At 35.8% G+C, this 20,039-nt stretch overlaps 1 protein-coding gene across 1 annotated transcript; it reads right to left on the bottom strand.

Annotated features, from left to right (window-relative positions):
• Nucleotides 1-3,271: 3,271 nt before the first annotated feature.
• LOC145690526 (protein lethal(2)essential for life-like) lies at nt 3,272-18,114 on the bottom strand. Its single transcript, XM_081765487.1, has 3 exons — nt 17,906-18,114; nt 4,603-5,034; nt 3,272-3,526 (listed from the first exon to the last, which is right to left on the bottom strand). The coding sequence occupies exons 2-3, from the start codon at nt 5,032-5,034 to the stop codon at nt 3,428-3,430; spliced, it is 531 nt and encodes a 176-aa protein (XP_081621613.1). The 5' UTR covers nt 17,906-18,114; the 3' UTR covers nt 3,272-3,427.
• Between the last annotated feature and the right edge of the window lie 1,925 nt (nt 18,115-20,039).

Here is a 20,039-nt window from a genome sequence, read left to right as displayed (position 1 = left end):
CCCCATTCCCGTTCCTCTTGGATCCGAATATTCGGCTGAGGATTTTGTTCTCAAATACTTTCAGTCTATGTTCTTCCCTCAGAGTAAGCTACCATGTTTCGAAACCATACAGAACAGGCATGATTATCGTTTTATATATTTTAAGCTTTAAATTCCTCGACAGAGATCCTTAAATCATATGATTAATTCTAAATAATTACAATATGGAAAAAAAAAAATCTAAAAAAAAAGTCAGCATTACATGTAAGATATTTCTATTAATATGCAAAAGTATTACTTATCTGAAACTGTTTCAGTTTGTTAAAAGTTACATTTTCCAGTAAATAATTATTTCTTTTTATTTCATAATTTCACTTGTGAAAATTTTTCCTAGGGTGGATTTGAACCTTCGACATTTAGTTTTTTTGCCACTTTACCATCAGTTTTTTTTTTCTATCTTTCTTTCTTTATGATTGCTAATTTGCTGGTTTGTACCTAGGTATTAGAAGACTTGCAGAAGTTTGGTATTCACGTTTTCCGATACACATTTTCACTTATTGCTTCATAAATCTGTGAAGCAATGTTAGGTACAATCCGCGGCAAAAAACCTGCAACACGAGGATGTAAATTTTTTGTGAAACTACGCCTAACAGCACAGAGAATGAACATAACGTCTAAGTGGAACGAATCACGCCAGGATAAACCTCGGCCTCCTCCCGTGCACATTTATTTTGGAGCAAAAGACTTCGTCATTTCACAACAAACTTATATGCTCATGTTGCAGGTTTTTTGCCGCGGATTGTACAAGTACTGCAGCTAATATTTATAATGACAGAAAGATCTGAAAAGATTTGATATTTCGTACGTAGGTCTGAATCCACAGTAGCCTTGCTATTCGGAATAAAGTTCCAGCTTCAGTGCTAAGTAGTACCATTCTCCTTTCCAAAAATCCCTTGATGAAACACTTGACAATGGAAGAAAGTTAGCCCCTATCTTTAAGTAGTTTGCTTCTAATTTAATGGGCAAAAATGGATCAACACTGTTTTCTCATATTGAAACCTTCAAATACTTCGAACAAAGAAACAGAAGGTATTTTTGATGTCATTTAGAGATTACGAGTATTTTTGCAAACATTGGTAAATGTTTTTTCTAATAATCAATATTAGTTTTTTTCTTAATACCTAGTAATTTCTTGCCCACCTTTATACAGTTCTTGGATTCATACAGCGTGCAGGGGAATGCAGGTTAATGGTATGTCCTGTACTTCATAATCTCGGGGTTGCATAAATACTTAAACTCTCATAGTAGGTATTGCTACTTGAGAGAAACTGGGAATTTGTTCAAGGAATCTTTTTAATATCTACCTTAAATTGAACTAAATTTAACAAAATTATGTCTGTGCAACACTAGAAAATGAGGTTTCAGATTAAAATAAGCAATACCGAACGGTTTTCTGATGGAAAATGTTCAGAATAATACTATAATCATTTCGCATTCACAGACCCTTTTACTGTACAAACCACTTAATTGGCATTTTTTAAATATTCAAACCTACTTTTAGTTTGTAATCCATAGAATTTACTAAACAAATAGGTTTCATTCATAAATTCAGCTGACGAAAAATGCAACGACTGCAAGAGTAAACACATTAAAAAAAAATTCAGTTCGATGTTAATATGTGAACCTAACATAGGAAAGAACTCGTACAGCCTGTATGACTAATATATTTATTAAAATAACTGCAGATTTAAAACTGAAATTGCGAAGTCATTGCAAGTTAAAGGAAAATATAAAATTGTAGCAGACACGTTCAAAACAAACGACAAGGATTTAAAACCTTCCCCTATATATAGTAATTAACTTAATAGTTTCATAAACTTAACCTACAGGGTACAAAACAGAGGAGGTTCGTGACGGAAGTGATACTGGTACAATTTTATCACTTGAAACTCAGGAAATAAAGCTTACGTAATCTATTAATTGTACAGGACGGTTAGTACATTAAGAAACTTCTTTTTTAAACTTAAGTTACAAACAAACCCAAGTGTAACTTCCGTAACAAGCTCCCTTAGGTGCAGAAACAACTTTAGTTTCGTTCAAATTAAATGGAAAATTTTGCAAGAGTGAACCCAATATCACGTAAACTTAAGAACACTACTATGGCGTAAATTCAAAGACGACCTTGGTAAACTGGAGCCTTGAACGTTCATGCTCAACAAAAACAGCTTCATTCAACCAAGAAAATAAGGTTTATACAGAGCAGTACATGGCAAATTTAAGCTCATATTTGATAAATATGTCCAAGAAATGAACAGCACATCTACTCGTAGCTTGATTAATTTATATAGGTGAAATTTAGAATTCCAGGCATACAATTCCTGAAAACTATCCAAACCATAAAATGTGAAATATAGTAAAGAAAAGTATGTTGCAAATTTTTCTCCAACAATAACTGACCTGCAATATTTAACCAGATAAAAACAGATCCGCCCCTGATCAATTGTCACCAATGAATGAAGAAAACACGACAAAGAACTAATTCTTATTGTCGTTTTATAACATTACACTGGAACACTAAGTATTCTATAAATAAACAAATAAAAAATATATATAATTAAAAAATCAATCCAAAATCGAAATAGCATAAGGAGGCGAGCACGAACAGATCTCAAACTTTCTATAAGGTTAATTTATTGCGGCATAACATTAGTTATTGTATGACATTCATACAAAGCATAGTCTTAAAAATGAAACTAACATTGAAAGTTAAAGGATGACATACTTAAAGATTCCTGTGCCCATTTACACTTCCATCGAATTCGTAATTCCGATCATGAGTACTCAAAGACAAATGGTTGGTTGCGATCAGCCAGACTACGTAGTTCAAAGAAGTGATGTGTAATTATTACTACTTTATTAAAGTTTCCCCTTGCCTTAATGTTGTTGGGTCAATACCGAAAAGTGTGCTTCACGAGGAATTCAACACAGGACCATGTCTTCACTCTTGTTACAGGAGAGTACTCAAGCATTAAGCCACACCATCCTTTTAAAAACTACTTATCTATGGATTTTTTTTACGCGTAAAAGACTAAGATGATATCCAAACTTCACCTAGTGATAAATTACTCTTCTGAAAGAGATTAGTTTCTTCTAACTTAATTTAATATTAGTACTGCCTTAGCTTATCCATTCACACACACACATTGTAACTCCCTCAAACCTCTGTAATACAGAAATATCCGAACTAATTCCACTGGTTAATAACTGCGAAACAATATGCAAATAAAATAAATCAAATTCAATTTCTACAATTTATTAACATTTTGAATCATACAAAATTTTAGAACAACACTGAACATCAAAACAAAAACCTATCAGTCTTAAATTATGAAATGTAAAATACAATGAATATGCGAAGGTAGATTTATTTTAGATACACCAGAAGTATTTACTTTTTGGCTTCCACAGGTTTAGGATCCTTAGCTGCTGGTTCTCCCGTCTGTGTAATGCTTACAACTCTCTCCTTTGCTTCTGGTGGGGGTAATGCCTGAAATTAAAACAAAATGGACTTAAGTTTAATCCTCCAAATATTTAGCAACAAAACCCTGAAACAATCCAACCTTTGTACAGGTATAGTAAAAAAATAGATTCTCTAACAAATAAAATCGCCCTACTGAAACTACTCGACATGCTCGAGGCGAAAATATTTAGTAACATTACAACCATGATAAGTTATTCAAATTTTGAACTAGTTTCTTTATTTGAAGATATTTAGGTTGTTGCGTTATAATTCTGTATTCTAAAGAACTGGAAGCGTATCCAATATACCAGAACTGAACATTTGTAACACTATACATCGATCCCTACTAAATTTACAAATAAATTTCATATCTCAGTATAATTGTTTTATGACTAACTACTTATTTTCAAGCTCTAACTTTTATATACAATACTCTTCCAAATACACAAAGGAGATCTAGCTTTTTTTTTTTTTTTTTTTTTTTTTTTAAAGCTTTTATGGAAAGATTACTATCAGGTCAGGTTTCTGCTTTTCTTATTACCCCTCCCCCCTCTCATGTGACTGATGCACATTCCTGATAAATTAAAGAAAATTTCATGATCGTATTAGATATTCGAGCTTTATCATTTATTTTTAGATTTAACGGTAATTATAGCAATAATTATATATTATTATTATTAAGTCTTCGTATTTTGACATTCAGGAAACTGTTGCGGTTAGTACAAAACGTTCACTAATACACTCAATACTTAAAAAAACTGCTAAATATTGCCAGGAAAAGGATATATTTGATGTAAGTTCACGACTCGAAGTGTTAAGTTTTACAATTTTGATTGCAAGAAAAATAGTCTTAAACTACGCTTATAATATTTACTTCTCAAAATAAGGTAACGAACTCCATGTAAAAGCTACAGATAGAAAATTTATAACACACTGATACGCCAGCAGGAACACTATACCCTCACAATGCAACAGTTCCCACATGATTCAATTGCAAGCTTCCTCCAAATAGACGTAAAACGTCTCCATGCCTTATTTGACGACTACAGACAGTACCCTGGGCGGTCAATAGTTATACACGACAAATCAAAGAATAATCTTACCTTCTTTGGTGCCGAAACTGTGAGAACACCATCTGAAGAAAGACTGGAAACAACAGACTCTGGTTCAACGTCTTTGGGCAATTGGTAGCGGCGAACGAAGTGTCTTGAAATGAAGCCATGCTCATCTTCCTTCTCTTCATGCTTGCCCTCAATGACTACACAATCGTCAACAGTCTTTACAGTCAATTCATTCGGAGCAAACTGTTGAACATCCAGGATCACTTGAAACTTTTCTTTGTCGTTCTTCACACTAGATACGCCACTATCTTTCTGTCGCTGATGCCGCCACGGCCTAATGTAGCCAGCCCTCAGCAGGGAAGGTTGAAACAATTCGTCTCTGAACAAACCATGCCCGAAATTTTGGTCGAACAGGCTTACTGGGCGGTCGAAGTCTGACCACAAATCACGGTACAACAGTGGAATAAGAGACATCTACAAAAAGAAAAAGAAAAACTTCCGTAAGTACCAACATACATAGTAGTTTTAATCGAATTTAAGTCTACTAAAGCAAAGCTTATACAATAGAAAATATTACAGCTTAAACCAGCACCGTGCTGGCATTGTGAATCCCAATATCTGTCTGTGTACGAGGCATTTATCACTTTTGAAGTTGTTTCACTCAATTGGAAAATTTAGTTTTATGCTTAACTCTTTCCTCACTTATATTTAACTTTTCTAGCTATATGCAATATCAATTTCTTTTGATAGCTGAATAGTCTTTTTGTGAAACGACACATGTATAAAAAAACAAATAAATAAATAATGAATAAAAATAATATTTTTTTAAAAAAATCCAAAAACGTCTATTTATTTATAACGTACTAAATGTAGGCAACAGCTTGACAGGTGCAGATATCTCAAAATGTGTATCTACGCGTAGCAAACAATATTGATAATTTCGCGTCTGTCAAAACTTGACATGTGTAGTTAAAAAAAAAAAAATTAATAGTCTTCTTTGAAGACACCAAAACTGCATTATAAGCTGCAAACAAGTCTGATTAGAACCAAACTGCAGAATATATATCGTACATAAAAATTTTATATTTTTTAATTTCAAGAACTTAATTATCCACCATTATAGTCGCTTGAGGTTAAAAAAGAATATTTGAGGAAGACAAGCTCTGTGGATCCTATGCCGACATGAAAACTTGACTTAGCACTTACTTGAAGAAAATGCAGTTAAATTTAATGACTGAACTGCTCTTGGGTACATGGTTCGAAGATTTGGAGTATCGTAAAACATCTTAACTTGGTCATATTGAAGCAATGTTGTTCATATGCTGGGAATTATTAAATTTGCCTGTTTGTTGCACATTTGAATATTTGACAGAGCACGCGATCTTAATTCTTAACCCCTGAAAACATCTACTGTTATAGTTTAAAAGGTCAATTCAAGGGTGAAGGGGAGAAAACGAGAGTCTGGGGTTTGGCGTTCCTTTCAGCAGGGAGGCTATATTAGATTTGGATCTGTCCATTGAGAATAACAAATGCAAGAGGGGTTATTGTGCCTCATGTCGGCGCGTGCATGAGCAGAAAAGACTCCACTCATATTTCGCATTCGTCCAGTCGATACGGACACACTGAGCTGTGAGTTGTTTTCGTCCCTATAACAAATGATGGTCGGATTCATGTTGCACTGTAAAAAGAAAAAGAAAATAACTGGAATCAGTTTGCGCTTCTTTGTAAAAATCTGGTATTACGATGAATCTGAGTCCAGAAGTAAGAGCCGGTAGAGGTGAAACTGTACCGGTGTCAGCTCCAGGAAGACCCGAAACAATTCAACAACGAGTGTAGCGTTTTGGAGGTAATTTATGTTAAAATCACATTTAAATAGGTTTATCAATCAACATTTAAATAATGGCAAAATAGTTTTCCAGTTTTCAATGGAATCGGTGGTAGCCATCATAGGTTATAAAACCTATCATATATATATATAAAACTCCATAATTAATATATCACGTACCGATGCGAGACGAAAAACAAAGCTCGTCACGAAGTTATTGCCATTGGCTAGTTTCCCGAATTATTTGTGCAGGAAAATCTCAATGTACACGCCGCTATCAGCTGAATTACAGTGAAACCTATATTTGGTCACCATCAGTTTCACTGAAAAATTGCTAACTTACAGAAATAAGTGTATTTCGAGACAATAAGCAGGGTGGAAAAAAAATCATGATTTTTCTAATAAAAATCACTTTTGTTGATTTTTTTTTTTATTTAAATCGATTTTTTTGATTTAAATCAAATCTTTCTCCTCGTATAATGCAAGTCGCGAACTGGAGAAAATACATTAGGAATTAATATTAAATGACAATTATGCCATTTAAGTGAAAGTAGTTTGGTTTAATTTTGAATTAATCCCCAATCGTTAACCTATTTCAATCCCAAACAATGTTTCTTAAGCATTAAAGAAAAAAACGTACAGCAAGGTTTATCAACACGAAACTTTTCTTTTCACGAAAGTTACTGATATTTGGCAGGGGTATATTTTTAGAAAATCGGAAATAGCCAGCGGCACGAAATACATGTCAAGTACATAAATTTCGCCTAAAATTAACTAATTAACTATGGCCTATGGAACCCGGAGGTTCAATGCCGTTCACGAAAACTCTCCACTGACTTCTATCCTTAGCCAAGTGGATCTAGTTTCTACTTTGTATTCCTATTTCTGCGAGATTCATCTTTATATTGTCATCCCATCTGCGCCTAGATCTTCCTAATGGTCGTTTGCCGATTGGTCTTCCAGTTAACAATTTGAAAATGTTCCTATTTTCTACATGACCTGCCACCTGAGTCTCCTAGACTTGATGACCCTAACAATGTTTGATAAACCGTATTAAATTATGTAGTTTCTCATTATCAAGTTTCCGCCATTCCCGTTCTTCTTGGGTCTTAATATTCGTCTCAGGATCTTGTTCTCAAATACTTTCGTCTCAGGATCTTGTTTTCAAATACTTTCAGTCTACGTTCTTCCGTCATAGTAAGCGACCACGTTTTGCAACCATACAGAACCAGGGTGTCTACCAGTCAGGAAAAGTCAGGGAATTTGCAGGGTCAGGGAAAGTCAGGGAATTTCATTGTTTTAGGGAAAAATCTTTCCCCAGGCTGTGAGGGATGAAGGAATGTCACTAAAATAGTCAAATTACAGGTAATAAATATACGTTGGAGGCGCGCTGGCTCATTGATAGAGCGTTCACCTTCGGTGCTTGGGGTCCCTGGTTCGATCCCAGCTCGCGCCGTGTGGACTTTGTGGTGGACAAACACCGTGCTCGTGGGTTTTCTCGGGGTTCTCCCGTTTCCTCCCACTTTTTTCATTTCATTCATCTCTCATAATCACCGTCTCCCTTAGCCTAACCAGTATAACCGTGGGACGTAAAACTGAAAGATTTCATTTTCATGATTTAAATATGTCACTTTTCGTGAGACACTAAGATTGCTTGGTAGACACCCTGAGAACAACAGTCATATATATTTTAATCTTCAAATTCCTGGAAAGAATTCGTGACAAGAGATTTTGAACTGAATAAGAATTCCTTGCTTTTAGTCGACATTTTATTTCTTCGTAAATATCGTTTTCGTCTGTTAATACTGATCCTAGATATTTGAAAGAATCCACTTTATCAAAAGTATTATTCGATATTTTAACGCATCCAAAATTTGCCGTATTACGATCCCGAGGAACTTCTATGTATTTAGTACATAAATTTCGCCTAAAGTTTTAATTTTTTTTGTTTTGTTTCGGAAAGGGGATCGGACCCCTCTATTATCTAGAAACAAACAGACGTGGACACAAAATTTAAAAACCCTATGTTACGAAGAAATGAAAGCAGGATTCTCCCGTTACCCGTTCAAAGTGGGATTTTCCCTAATCATCCTCTGCATGATACTCGTTTTCATACTGTGCTGTACATATATTTGAGTCTCATTGTACTATGATTATTATCTTCCATAGTCGAAATAACAGAACAGAAACGGGATTTTACTTATTTTCACTTTAATTTATTTCGGAATTTGATTTAAATCAACGATTTTTATTTTAAAAATCAAGTGATTTAAATCTTGATTAAAATCGTGATTTAAATCAATCCACCCTGACAATAAGTATTATAGATCGTGACATACGGGTAGGGTAAAGCTAAAGAGATGGAAGTAGTCCAATGATATCGCACTAGGTTTCAAAAGTTTTGCATAGACTACTGCAAAATCCAAGATTTTTTCTTCGTTATTTTCAGGCTTAACCTTTATTTCCCGCAAGTGCCCCAAATTGGCAATTTTCAATAGCTGTCCGTTCGAAGAACAAGAGCACCTTGGGTGCCTAGAGTTGTGAGACATGTGAGGATCTTTTTCATAACTTCATCATTACTCCTTGTGAGAGTCTTAAAAACAACAATTTATGACAAATTTCAAAATTGATTTATTTTCAGATGTCAAAAAATAACAGTACTATATAGAGATGCAAAAAAGCCGACTTTTTTGAATCGATGGTTTTTTTCACATAAAAAGCCGGCTTTTTTGGAAAAAAACCGAGAATTTTGGAAATTTTGGCTTTTTTCATTTTCATGATTTTTCTATCCAAATAGCTTTCTTATAGTATATTCTATAGTTAGATAAGATTTCCACGACCTGAATGCCATATTTAGCTCTGTAATTCACCATCAAGATGGATGGAGCACATATTTTACGAATTAAAGCTAACATGAAGAATGTAGTATTTGAGGGCAATTTTACAGGTTATTTAACTTTATTTTAATTTTTGAGTTATTGACATTTTTTTCCTTCTCTAGATCATTTTAGTTTGTCATCCGTGTTTCATTTCTAAGAGCTTAGTACTCCAGCTTCTAGCACGAAAGTTAAACTTACGTTTTTCTATATATCCGTCAAAGCATACGTTTTTCAATATGTCCGTCAAACCGCATTTGCACATTTCTGTTATACTGTAGTTGTGCAATGATTTAGCAATAATTTTCCAGATACAACCTTGAATACCAATTTATACAAATAATCAATAGCGGATTTAGAAAAGTACTTTGGGAGGGGTTTCTCTGATTGTTTCGTTTTCTAAAAAGTCCTAATTTTATTTGGGAGGTGCTTGAAGTTTATGAGTATAGGCATAACTAATATTTCGTTTCGTTTATATGTTTAGCAATAATCTTCCGGATATAACCTTGAATATCATTTTATACTGAGAATCAGTGGCGAATTTAAAAAAGTGTTTTGGGAGGGGTTTTCTTACTACTGATGTTTAGTTTTTCTAAACATTCGTAATTTTTATTTGACGGGAGCTTAAAGTTTATGAGTAAAGGCATAACTAATAGATATTTCGTTCGTTTTAGACATTCCACAACTTTGGAGAACAGGCTTCAGTCCGAAAGACCGATCCTCTAACCTTCGCAAAACCGTCACTGCTGGTAATTAGTAATAATAACGATTTAAAAACAATAAGAAAGGAAGTCGGCCAACTCCTACACTCCTAGTCGGCCAGTACACTCACTATTTCTACATTCTCAGATGGAATGAAGGAAGGCTTTATCAGAATGGTCGAATGCTGGGTTGAATCCCGGACTTCACGATAGAAGCGCAAAAGCCAACCACTCAGTCACGTTTGTTGTTCAGTTGTATTTAGCTTAACTTAAATATATTCCGTAGTCTTTTTTTTTTCTTTTTTGTTCCGTAATGATATGTTGAATCCCTCTTGTTAAAAATTCAGAAAACTTGAGGACTGGGTAAACCATGATGGTGGTTAAGGGCGCCCATGTTGTGGTTTCCAAGGAGGGGAAGTATAAGCGACGTTTCAAAAATAGTTTCAAATTTTGCTGTAACTAATGTAAAAATCCTATTGGATTTTCAATATTCTGAAGTACATTTTCCTCTAGCGGGGGCAAGCGCCCCCTTAACCCCCCTGATGGGCGCCCTTGATGGTGGTTATAAAAAACTTGACTGTAGAATTTCAAGAATATACAGAACCATGTGCAGCCTTTAATTGTATCATACAAATCTAAGTATTTCTCTTATGTTTTATTTTAATTTTATTTTGTTTCAAAAAGAGGGTATGGAATATTTTGAAGTAAAAATACTACATACAATTTTGCTAGTTATTTGTGTATTTTTTGAAAGAAGTTTTTACTCTTAGGGTTGGCTCGTTTACACCAGCTGTTTCTTTTTTTTTTTAATAACTGGTTTAAACTAAAAAAAAATTAAAAGAACAAAAATGCGAATCGTGTGAACTTCATAGTGACGTTACACATGTCAAACCATCTGCATTAGTCTTATTTCCTTTTCACCTTTTAATCAAGGTGTCCCATGTTCAATTGTCGGTCGAACCACAACCCTTCTTTCATGTGTAAACCAAGTACTCTTTCGGATGTCACTTTAAGCGAAAGTCTTCTCCTTGATAACCTCGGTATTACGTAAGGATGTTAAGCCTAAACATACAAAACGAAACCAAATTATATATTTCTGCATGCCTGTTGTTTTATAAAGAAGCGAAGGTTGCTTAAATATATTGATTAAAATTGGTAAAATTTATCGATTGCCTACTTAGCTTCCAACATTAGCTTGGATTGGACTTTCAATGATACCTACATACTAAATTTGTAATTTAATACCTCAGTTTTAGAAAAATAAACACACTGCTGAACAAGACTGCACTTATTTAATATAAAAACACATTTACACGTGACGTTTCGATCTTCTATCCAAGATCCTCATCACGTGAGTGTACGTCTGATGAGGATCTTGGATAGAAGATCGAAACGTCACGTGTAAATGTGTTTTTATATTAAATAAGTGCAGTCTTGTTCAGCAGTGTGTTTATTTTTCTGATTTTATTCGCAAGACGTTGACTATGATTGTGTGTCACTCAGTTTTAGCGTACTGATTATAATACATTGACCTTTAAATTTTACATGCAAATTAAATTTTACAGGATTTTCCCGTTATTGTTTTACATTTAAAAGAATGACGGGATTTTCCCGATGGCTAGGGCGGGAGTTTCTCAATTTAAGAAATTTACTGACCGGACTTCTTTAAGCTTATGAGACCTCTTCCAGCATAACCCCGTTGTTGAATAATAACACCAAGGCGAAACAAACTTATTTCTGTGAATATGTAATACAAATACATAAAGCATAATATCTAAATCAAAGAAACCTGGTTTAAATCCCAAAAAAGCCTGGTTTAAACTGCCCCCCCAAAACGGGTTTTTGGCATTTTCAGAAACAACCATGGTTCTTGCCAACTCTGCTTACTTTTGTATATAGGAGGTTAAAATGTGTTTATTATATACATTGGTTAATCCTTTGGAATTCATAATGTAAAAATGTTGAAGTAAAATTGTTTAAAATATCTTTTCGAAATTCATGGTTTACTTTCGAGGTTTTATATTATTATCGGCATCAACCACTAATTAAATGACTTTCTGTGTTATAGAGAAGCGAAACAAAGTCTGCTTTATCGATTTAAAGCAGAATTTTGAAAAAAGCCCAAAATTTCCCAAGCAAAAAAGCAAAGCATAAAAAACCGAGTTTTTTTCCAAAAAAGCCGGTTTTTTTCCGAGCCCTTGCATCTCTAGTACTATAACACACGATCATAGTCAAGAATATTGCTTGGGCTTAACATCTAATTACAAAGTATTTCTTCTGTTCTTAAAAAAATTAAGACATTTCAATACGCAGAAACTGCGTTCTTTGTGCTATGATTCCTGCCACCTAACTCAAAAGATTTATTCGCAACTTTTCGAGATTGCCTCAATGAAAACTAACCATGTCAAATCATGACCAGTGACACTGGATTGTTTTTCAAAACAGTTAACAAGCGTGTAATTTCGGGTAGCTAGTATTCAAATGTCAGATTTGATTGTGATACGAAGGAAGGTGTATTATTTTATTTTTTTTATTTTTTTATTTTAGTTCTGTAAGGTATTGTTTCTGTAGTGTGGCGTCAGCTTCGGCCCCGGTTGAAAACTCTTCAACGTTTACTTGTTTAGTTCGTTGTTCTGAGACCCACAATGGCTCAAAAATTAAATAAAAGTAACTGTCCTATTACTGGTGGCCCGAACGAGCTCAGGGGCAATGGTCTGCCCACAAGAGAAACTATCGCGATATTTTAATTACCGTATTACAATCACCAGAAGGAGAACCGACAACAAAGCCGGAGAAATTTGTTAAGAGATTGCTGCTAAACTCAGAAATTTGCGGTGAAGCGTCGATTCCTGTTCTTCATTGTGTCAGAATAATTATCTTGATAAAGAGACAGTACAAGAAACTCCTTAAGTCTTACGCCAATCGCAAAGAGATAGTAAACTTTTAACAAAGCTGCAGCGAGGATCCATTTCGATATCGCTGCGTGCAAATGCAATGACTGAACTTTGCCACCGTGAGAAATCATGAAAAGTTCCTGCAGAATTAGCTTTGATTTCATCTCGAGCTTAGCGCTCGTTTCAGCAGCGATGCTATGAGACGTGGACCTAGAGCTTAAAATGGGATCCGAACCATGAACTCCGCCAGGTATCTAAGCTAGGCCTCCACACGAAAAGCGCATTCCCTAACCGCTTAACCACGAAGGAGCTCGAATCATCATCTTAAACAGATCTGAGATCTACAAGCTAATAGTCACTGGTATTGATTTTCGAACCACTCAGCACCGTTGCAACCATAGATGCCTTTCTGAACCAGTGTACCATATCCTTCAAGTTACCTAAAAGATGAAAAAGCTCGGATATCGCAATCAACGCAATGGTTTCTTCGCTGTTCCAGAGAATTTATTTTTATCTATGCTCGATGATAAAAACATTCGAGGACTAGCTATGTGTAGAATCCTTGGTGTGAGGTCGGAAGGTCAAAAGAAACATCTGTACGCAAGTTCACTACTCCAGAAATGAATTTTAATTCTCAGGGTTGTATTGATCCTAACTAAAAGCTTAGTTAGTAACGGAATCATACCTGACATTTCATCTGTCCAAGAATGATCTACATAATCGTACAACGGAAGGTTCATACATCCTTCCTATCCCACTTCTCATACCATACTAGTTAAAAAGAGTCAGAGGGTTCTTCAGAAATGTGTGGTATCAGATCGAGATAGAAGAATTTTGAATAGGTTAATTATGCCAACTTTCAAAACAAAATGTGAATACAAACTAATAATTTAAGAAAAATTGATATAAATAGGGTGGTTGGGATGGGCAGGGCGGAACTTTTGATGAAGAAAAAAGTATACTACTTGTCAATAAGCAACTTGCAGGACCGAGTGCAAAGATATTACGTAAACTGTTAGTATCTGAAAGTAGTCAATCTTCCTATTAATCTTAAAATTTATCAATATTTGAAAAAATCTCACGTCCTTGCAAGGAATGAATATAAAGCCTGAACATTATGAAGTAAGTCAGGAGTCTCACACAACTTTTAACATCTAGTACGACTTTATGGGATAACTTCTCAAAAAATTAGTTCCTTATAAATAAATACTGTATCAGATCCCTCATGGCTACATGAGTAAAGGATATTAAGCTAACTAGCCAACCAAAAATTACAGTAAAAATCATAACTGAGCCAGGCTCCAAGAGACATATGTAATATGGATCTATCTGAGTTTGACACGATTTAAATGCTGATTGACGACCATATTATTTAAATGTAATTTTAACAATTACATACATAACGCTACCTTTGTTTTTACTGAATTGCCAATTCTAGGCCAGGATTGCAAATATTTTATTAAAAGAGGATTAAAAAAAAAAAAAAAAAACTAATTGCAGTCTTGACAAATTAGAAAGCACTGAACTATATAAATAAAAACAGAAAATGATTACAATGTGTTCAGGTTAGTTTCTAATGTAGAGTTACATAATGAAAAGAATGCAGAAATGAAATATGAAAAATTTTTTCCATATCCTCCGTAATCAATTTAAGGAACAAGTAGCAGTGTCACGTGACACCACGTAAAGGAGTATGGTTCTTATGCCGTGATCCCAATACCGAAACGGTGGTAGTACCTTTATTACAATTTACGGTTTAAGTAAAGAGATTAGTGTGGAGATGAATATATTCTTGGGACGGTTAAACAATACAGAAAACTGTAAGCCTACCTCGCTACAACCGTTATTACTCTACGACAGCCGGCGTAAAACAACTTGTTGATCTCTGCACAATAGTTTGATTACCAGGTTGAGAGTGATGCTACACATTCTTAGATGGATAAATCGAAAAAGTTTATCGCTACTCCTTGTTTTTGCTCAATATTGAAACTGGAAATTAAAATTGATTTGTATCACTCCTGCTCTTAGTAGAGTTAAGGATGGGGAAGAAATGCTTTCTTGGAACAATTAATCGATAAGAAACCACTTAATGTTATTACCACTTTTACTTTATAGTGATCAACGTAAAACCAGGAAATAGTTGTTAACTTCCAAATCTGGCTTTAATATCACCGTCAAGCATATAGGCCATTCCTAGCTTTCGGCCTATGTCCTGACCAAAATTAATAGTGCTCTATCAAAGTAATTCTAGTTTCTTTTTTTTTGGTGTGTGTGTGTGTGTACCCTTGAGACGCTTAATCGAATACAGGAAGCAGCTTCACGCTATTTATTACAACTTTTGCTGTATAATCAACGTAAGAACGGAAAGTGTTGATTTTTGCCACTTTCGGTTTGAATGCAGCATATTATAAGCTCTGTTTCTAACATTCTATTCTCCATATTCCGGGCAAAAATGAGTATGACCCATCACATGGTTAATGAGACTATTTTTGCCAACCTAGCACAGGTTCGTTCGTTTTCAGCACACTTTTTTTTTTAAAGCGGTTGGTTACATGCTATACTTATACCCATAACTGCTCAACCCTTCTAGAATCAATTTGGACGGAGAGCACCCAGTACAATAATACCAAAGGACGAGATTTTCAAGCAATTTTCTTCGTGAAACATCGTGGCTCCTATCTGCGAAACGCTAAGTAGACACAAAGTTGCTTTCCCAATACGTGAAGAAATACGATAAAAGAATCTAGGTAGCCTATTTCTTCAGCACGGATTTGCAAATATGACAACCGAGGAATGGCGTACAATCGCTCAATCGATTATCTGTTAAGTGATCCAAATCCTGTGGCCACCAGAAAACACGTCTTCGACAATATTCCACATGGGGAAGTCGCATGATGTAAGATCACATGAAGAAGGTAACTAATCTGGCGTACCGCGACGACCCATCCAATTACTCATTGAAAAGTTGATCCAAGAAATTCCTCAACACCAAAGTAAGGCGGTGCCCCATACTGTTGCCACGTGAACGGAAAGTTTTCGTAATGAGAGTTAATTTTAAGTTCTAGAACGACAACTTCCTACAACATCTGAAGATATGTTTTAGTTTCTTTAAAAAAAAAAAAAAAGTCCTATGATAATCCCAAATAGTGACATTTAACTGTTAATTTCGTGTGAAATGGTATTACTCCAATAACAACTGTGTTCACACGATCGCTCATCTTAAACGAGGTCTCGTCTGTCTACAAAATCCGTTCTGAGAAGTTTGTCAGCTTCGGTCCGAATGAGAAACTAAACACAAAATTAAACATGCCGGTCCAGGTCGCATTTGTGCAATGCGTGTATAAGCTTTGATAAAAAGGGTTCAACTTCACACCCCGTAACATGTTCCTTAATGTGTCAATCCTAGATCACGTGCATGTCTTCTGGTTGACTTCTTCGATCTATACACAACTAAGCAACAAGTCCAGTGATCCCTTCATTTCGTACTTCGTGGTCGTTACGAAGCAAATCATACACAGAACCTGAAGCCTCGAACCGATGGTTCAGGTTCCTCAGGGCTTGATGTGATGGAAAATCTCAACTTTGCTGTCACCACATTTGTCCAAGTTTAGTTTCCACCAAGCCTGTAGCACGAAAATACATTCCCTTTAATTTGAGATTAAACTCAACACCTGTATCACACGGCACAACTTTATTTAGTGCAAAACTCAAAACACGTAAGAAAACTTACCATTGCCAGTCACTATTAAAATAATTTAAAGCTCGCTGACAGCTCGTTCATTTCTTTTCTTTCCTTATTGGTTTTGGGGAAAGCGACTTTGTGTCTATCCTATACATCCCAAAACGTCTCCATATTCTAAACCTAAGCGCAGCGAATTTTAACCTGAGTAAATGCAAAATTAGAGAAACACTATTTTCGGTGCTATCTCACTTATACAATCTACGGAAGAAAAAAAGTAATATCATGAACTAGTCAAAATATACCAAAACCTTATCTCTCACATGTATAATAAAGTAAAAATACAAAAAGCGCTCTTACCACGTAGTACTCCATAAAGAAGACTTGGTGAAGTCAATGTACAAACTGATCATAAAAGTGTCACAAAGTCGTGTTAAACTTACGGCAAGTGACCATGCTGTATGAAGTGTTATTCTACTATCCTCGTTTACGCGCCTACCTACTGTCGCTGACGAGCCTGCTCCGTACACACGCACTCCCATGACGTCCCTACTGCCCTGACTCAGATAGTATTGTGCTTCTTAGTGGTTACTTACCTCAAGTTGGTTCGGGTTTCATGCACTATAGTTTTTATGGTTTACGTTCATATTCTGAATTTACACTCAAATCCTCAAGTTAATCTGCACCCATCAACGCAACTTCACCCTGACGCAGTAAGAGTGCACTTGCTGTCAAGAGAGGTTTATATGTCATGAATATACGTATGCCACCATAAAATCAGCACAGTACCTTGCTTACGATGCAGATGGTGCCGATTCACTTTCAGGAGGTTCAGCATTTCATAAAAATTTACTCGAAAAGCAGTAGCTCTAGCCAATTTGTAATAGGGTGTGACTCAAAAGTACAAATCCTATCTAACCAAGCCAGGGCAGAAGTATATATGTGGATCACGTAAAACACTGTATGAAACAAAAACATTTATCGTGCGTAATAAAGCCCTTGTACCACAGAATAGGTCCAGTATTTTGAAGCTACATTACGTACATAAATTTCCCAAATATATGAATCCCTTTACTGTGACACTTTTATGCTTGTGCATCATGAATTAGTAAAATAGCTACATATACTTCAGTTAAACTTTGATGTAGGCCTATTTCTCATCGGTATACACATCTCACCGGTATGAACACATTTCGATTGTTTACACGCTCGTCTATTAAAACATTATCCAAACATTATTAGGAACATGTGGATCGGTAAAGTAAATCGACATCTTGTTTTCTTTACTCTATAGATAAGGCCAAATTTCACAGCTTAAAAATTAGGCAAGAAATAATGGGGCAGTATTTCATGTAAAAACAGTTACTTACCTTTTATGGATTCTTTGAAAAGTTATATCTCAATTCAAGACACAATACACTAGCGCAGTCACTACTCTTTCTGCTCGTAAGCACTTGCACTCTATTTTGACCTCTCAAACTCTCCGCCAGAACAGCTGTCACCATCTAATAAATAACTACACCGAAATTGCAAGTGGTTTCTAGCGCTTTCCGAATACCGATCGACTCGTCACGAACAATCGACGCAAATCGAGAAGCTTCGCTAATGATCGGATACTGCTTGAGTTGTAATTGGCTGATTTCAGAAGCAACCAACTGGAAGAAACACCTCCTACCAGTGTTGCACACCGTACGAAACAAACACCAAATTGAACACCAAACACCTAATAAGCGATTGGTATTGAAGGAATTTTGTTCATGCATGGAAAATGAGGGTATCGATTAACACGTTAGCCGCCAAGCCAAATTTTGGGGGTATTTTGGACCACACTATTTGTGCATCAAAATTATGCACATGGCGGCCAACGTGTTTTGAAAGAAATTTGAGAAATGTCTTTAAACGAAAGAAGAAAATAGTGTAGGAATAAAAGTCATCAAATTTGGATTTCCTGTGCCATATAACAAGAGAGATGTCAAGTAAGAAAAACGGCTTGGGGCATAATCAATTATGCTAAAGACAATAAACAGGATCACGTGAAACGTACATTATGAAGGGTTTCTGTTTTTATAAAGAATTAAGAATATCTAAATATTTCCGCCTGGATGTTTGTGCTACCCGTAACTCTTTAGGCTGATGCCCCGATTAAATCATAATCCTTCCAGGGGCGGATCCAGGACGGACTTCTGGGGGGGGGGCGTCGGCAGTAATACTGCTACTTTTAAGAGCTCCAAACTTGTTATGGATGGGTTTATTTATATATAAAATAAGAGTTTCCTCTTGTGGGGGGGGGCGATCGCCCCGATCGTTCCCCTCTGGATCCGCCCCCGAATCCTTCACTCATTACGCAACAGTAGTAATTGCATGACTTGGCCGAAATTTGGACTTTGACCCCGACCTTTGTGACGTCATAGGTCAAAGGTCAATGACCTTGGCCCGGGGTCAATGACCTAGGGGTACCTAGGACCACCCCCTCTAAATTTTGGCAGGGGTACCTTGGCCCACCCCCTAAATTTTGGCAGGGGTACATAGGACCACCCCCCTTAAATTTTGGAAATTGCCAAATCTAAAAATTGGGTATGGTAGCCTAGGACCATAGTATGTACCTCTATCAGTATTGGGGGTCTATGTCGTTCCCTTTCATGGGTAAAAAATTGCCAAAAATTCAAATTTCGGGGGTTTTTGACCTAATTTATCCCCTTTGGTGAGGTGTTATTACCCTATATAGTTATATGGGCGTATACAGGGGTCCATTACCTTTCATAAGACATGGGTATATTAATGCACCCGTTGAAAAATTTGGGAGGGGTACGTTGGCCCACCCCTTAAATTTTGGAAATTGCCCAATTTCAACATGCGGTATCATAGTACAGGACCCTAATATGTATCATGATAAATTTGGGTGGTCTACCTCGTTTCCTTCTAGGGGTACAAAATTGCCAAAAATATAAACGTAAGCAATACGTTGTACCACGTGTTTGGTTTTTCGACCTAATTTATCTCCTTGGATGAGATCCTATTACCTTATATGGTTATGTATAGGGGTCCATTACCTATCATAAGACATGGGTATATTAATGCACCCCTTGAAAAATTTGGGAGGGGTACCTTGGCCCACCCCTTAAATTTTGGAAATTGACCAATTTCAACATTGGGTATTATAGTATAGGACCCTAATATGCATTATGATAAATTTGGGTGGTCCACCTCATTCCCTTCTAGAGGTACAAAATTGCCAAAATATAAACGTAAGCAATACGTTATACCACGTGTTTGGTTTTCGGCCTAATTTATGTGCTTGGATGAGGTCCTATTACCTTATATAGTTATATGATCATGTATAGGGGTTTATTACCTATCATAAGACATAGGTACATTTGTGCACCCCCGGGAGGGGTACAATGGTCCACCCCTTAAATTTTGGAAATTGACCAATTTAAACATTTGGTATTATAGTACAAGACCCTAATATGTATTATGATAAATTTGGGTGGTCCACCTCGTTCC

This window comes from Thermobia domestica, chromosome 7 (assembly GCF_964235325.1).
Source record: "Thermobia domestica chromosome 7, izTheDome1.hap1.1, whole genome shotgun sequence".
In the NCBI taxonomy this organism is placed as follows: domain Eukaryota; kingdom Metazoa; phylum Arthropoda; class Insecta; order Zygentoma; family Lepismatidae; genus Thermobia; species Thermobia domestica.
The sequence above is the reverse complement of the archived record's forward strand: the minus strand, read 5'-3'. Positions and strand labels throughout refer to the sequence as shown.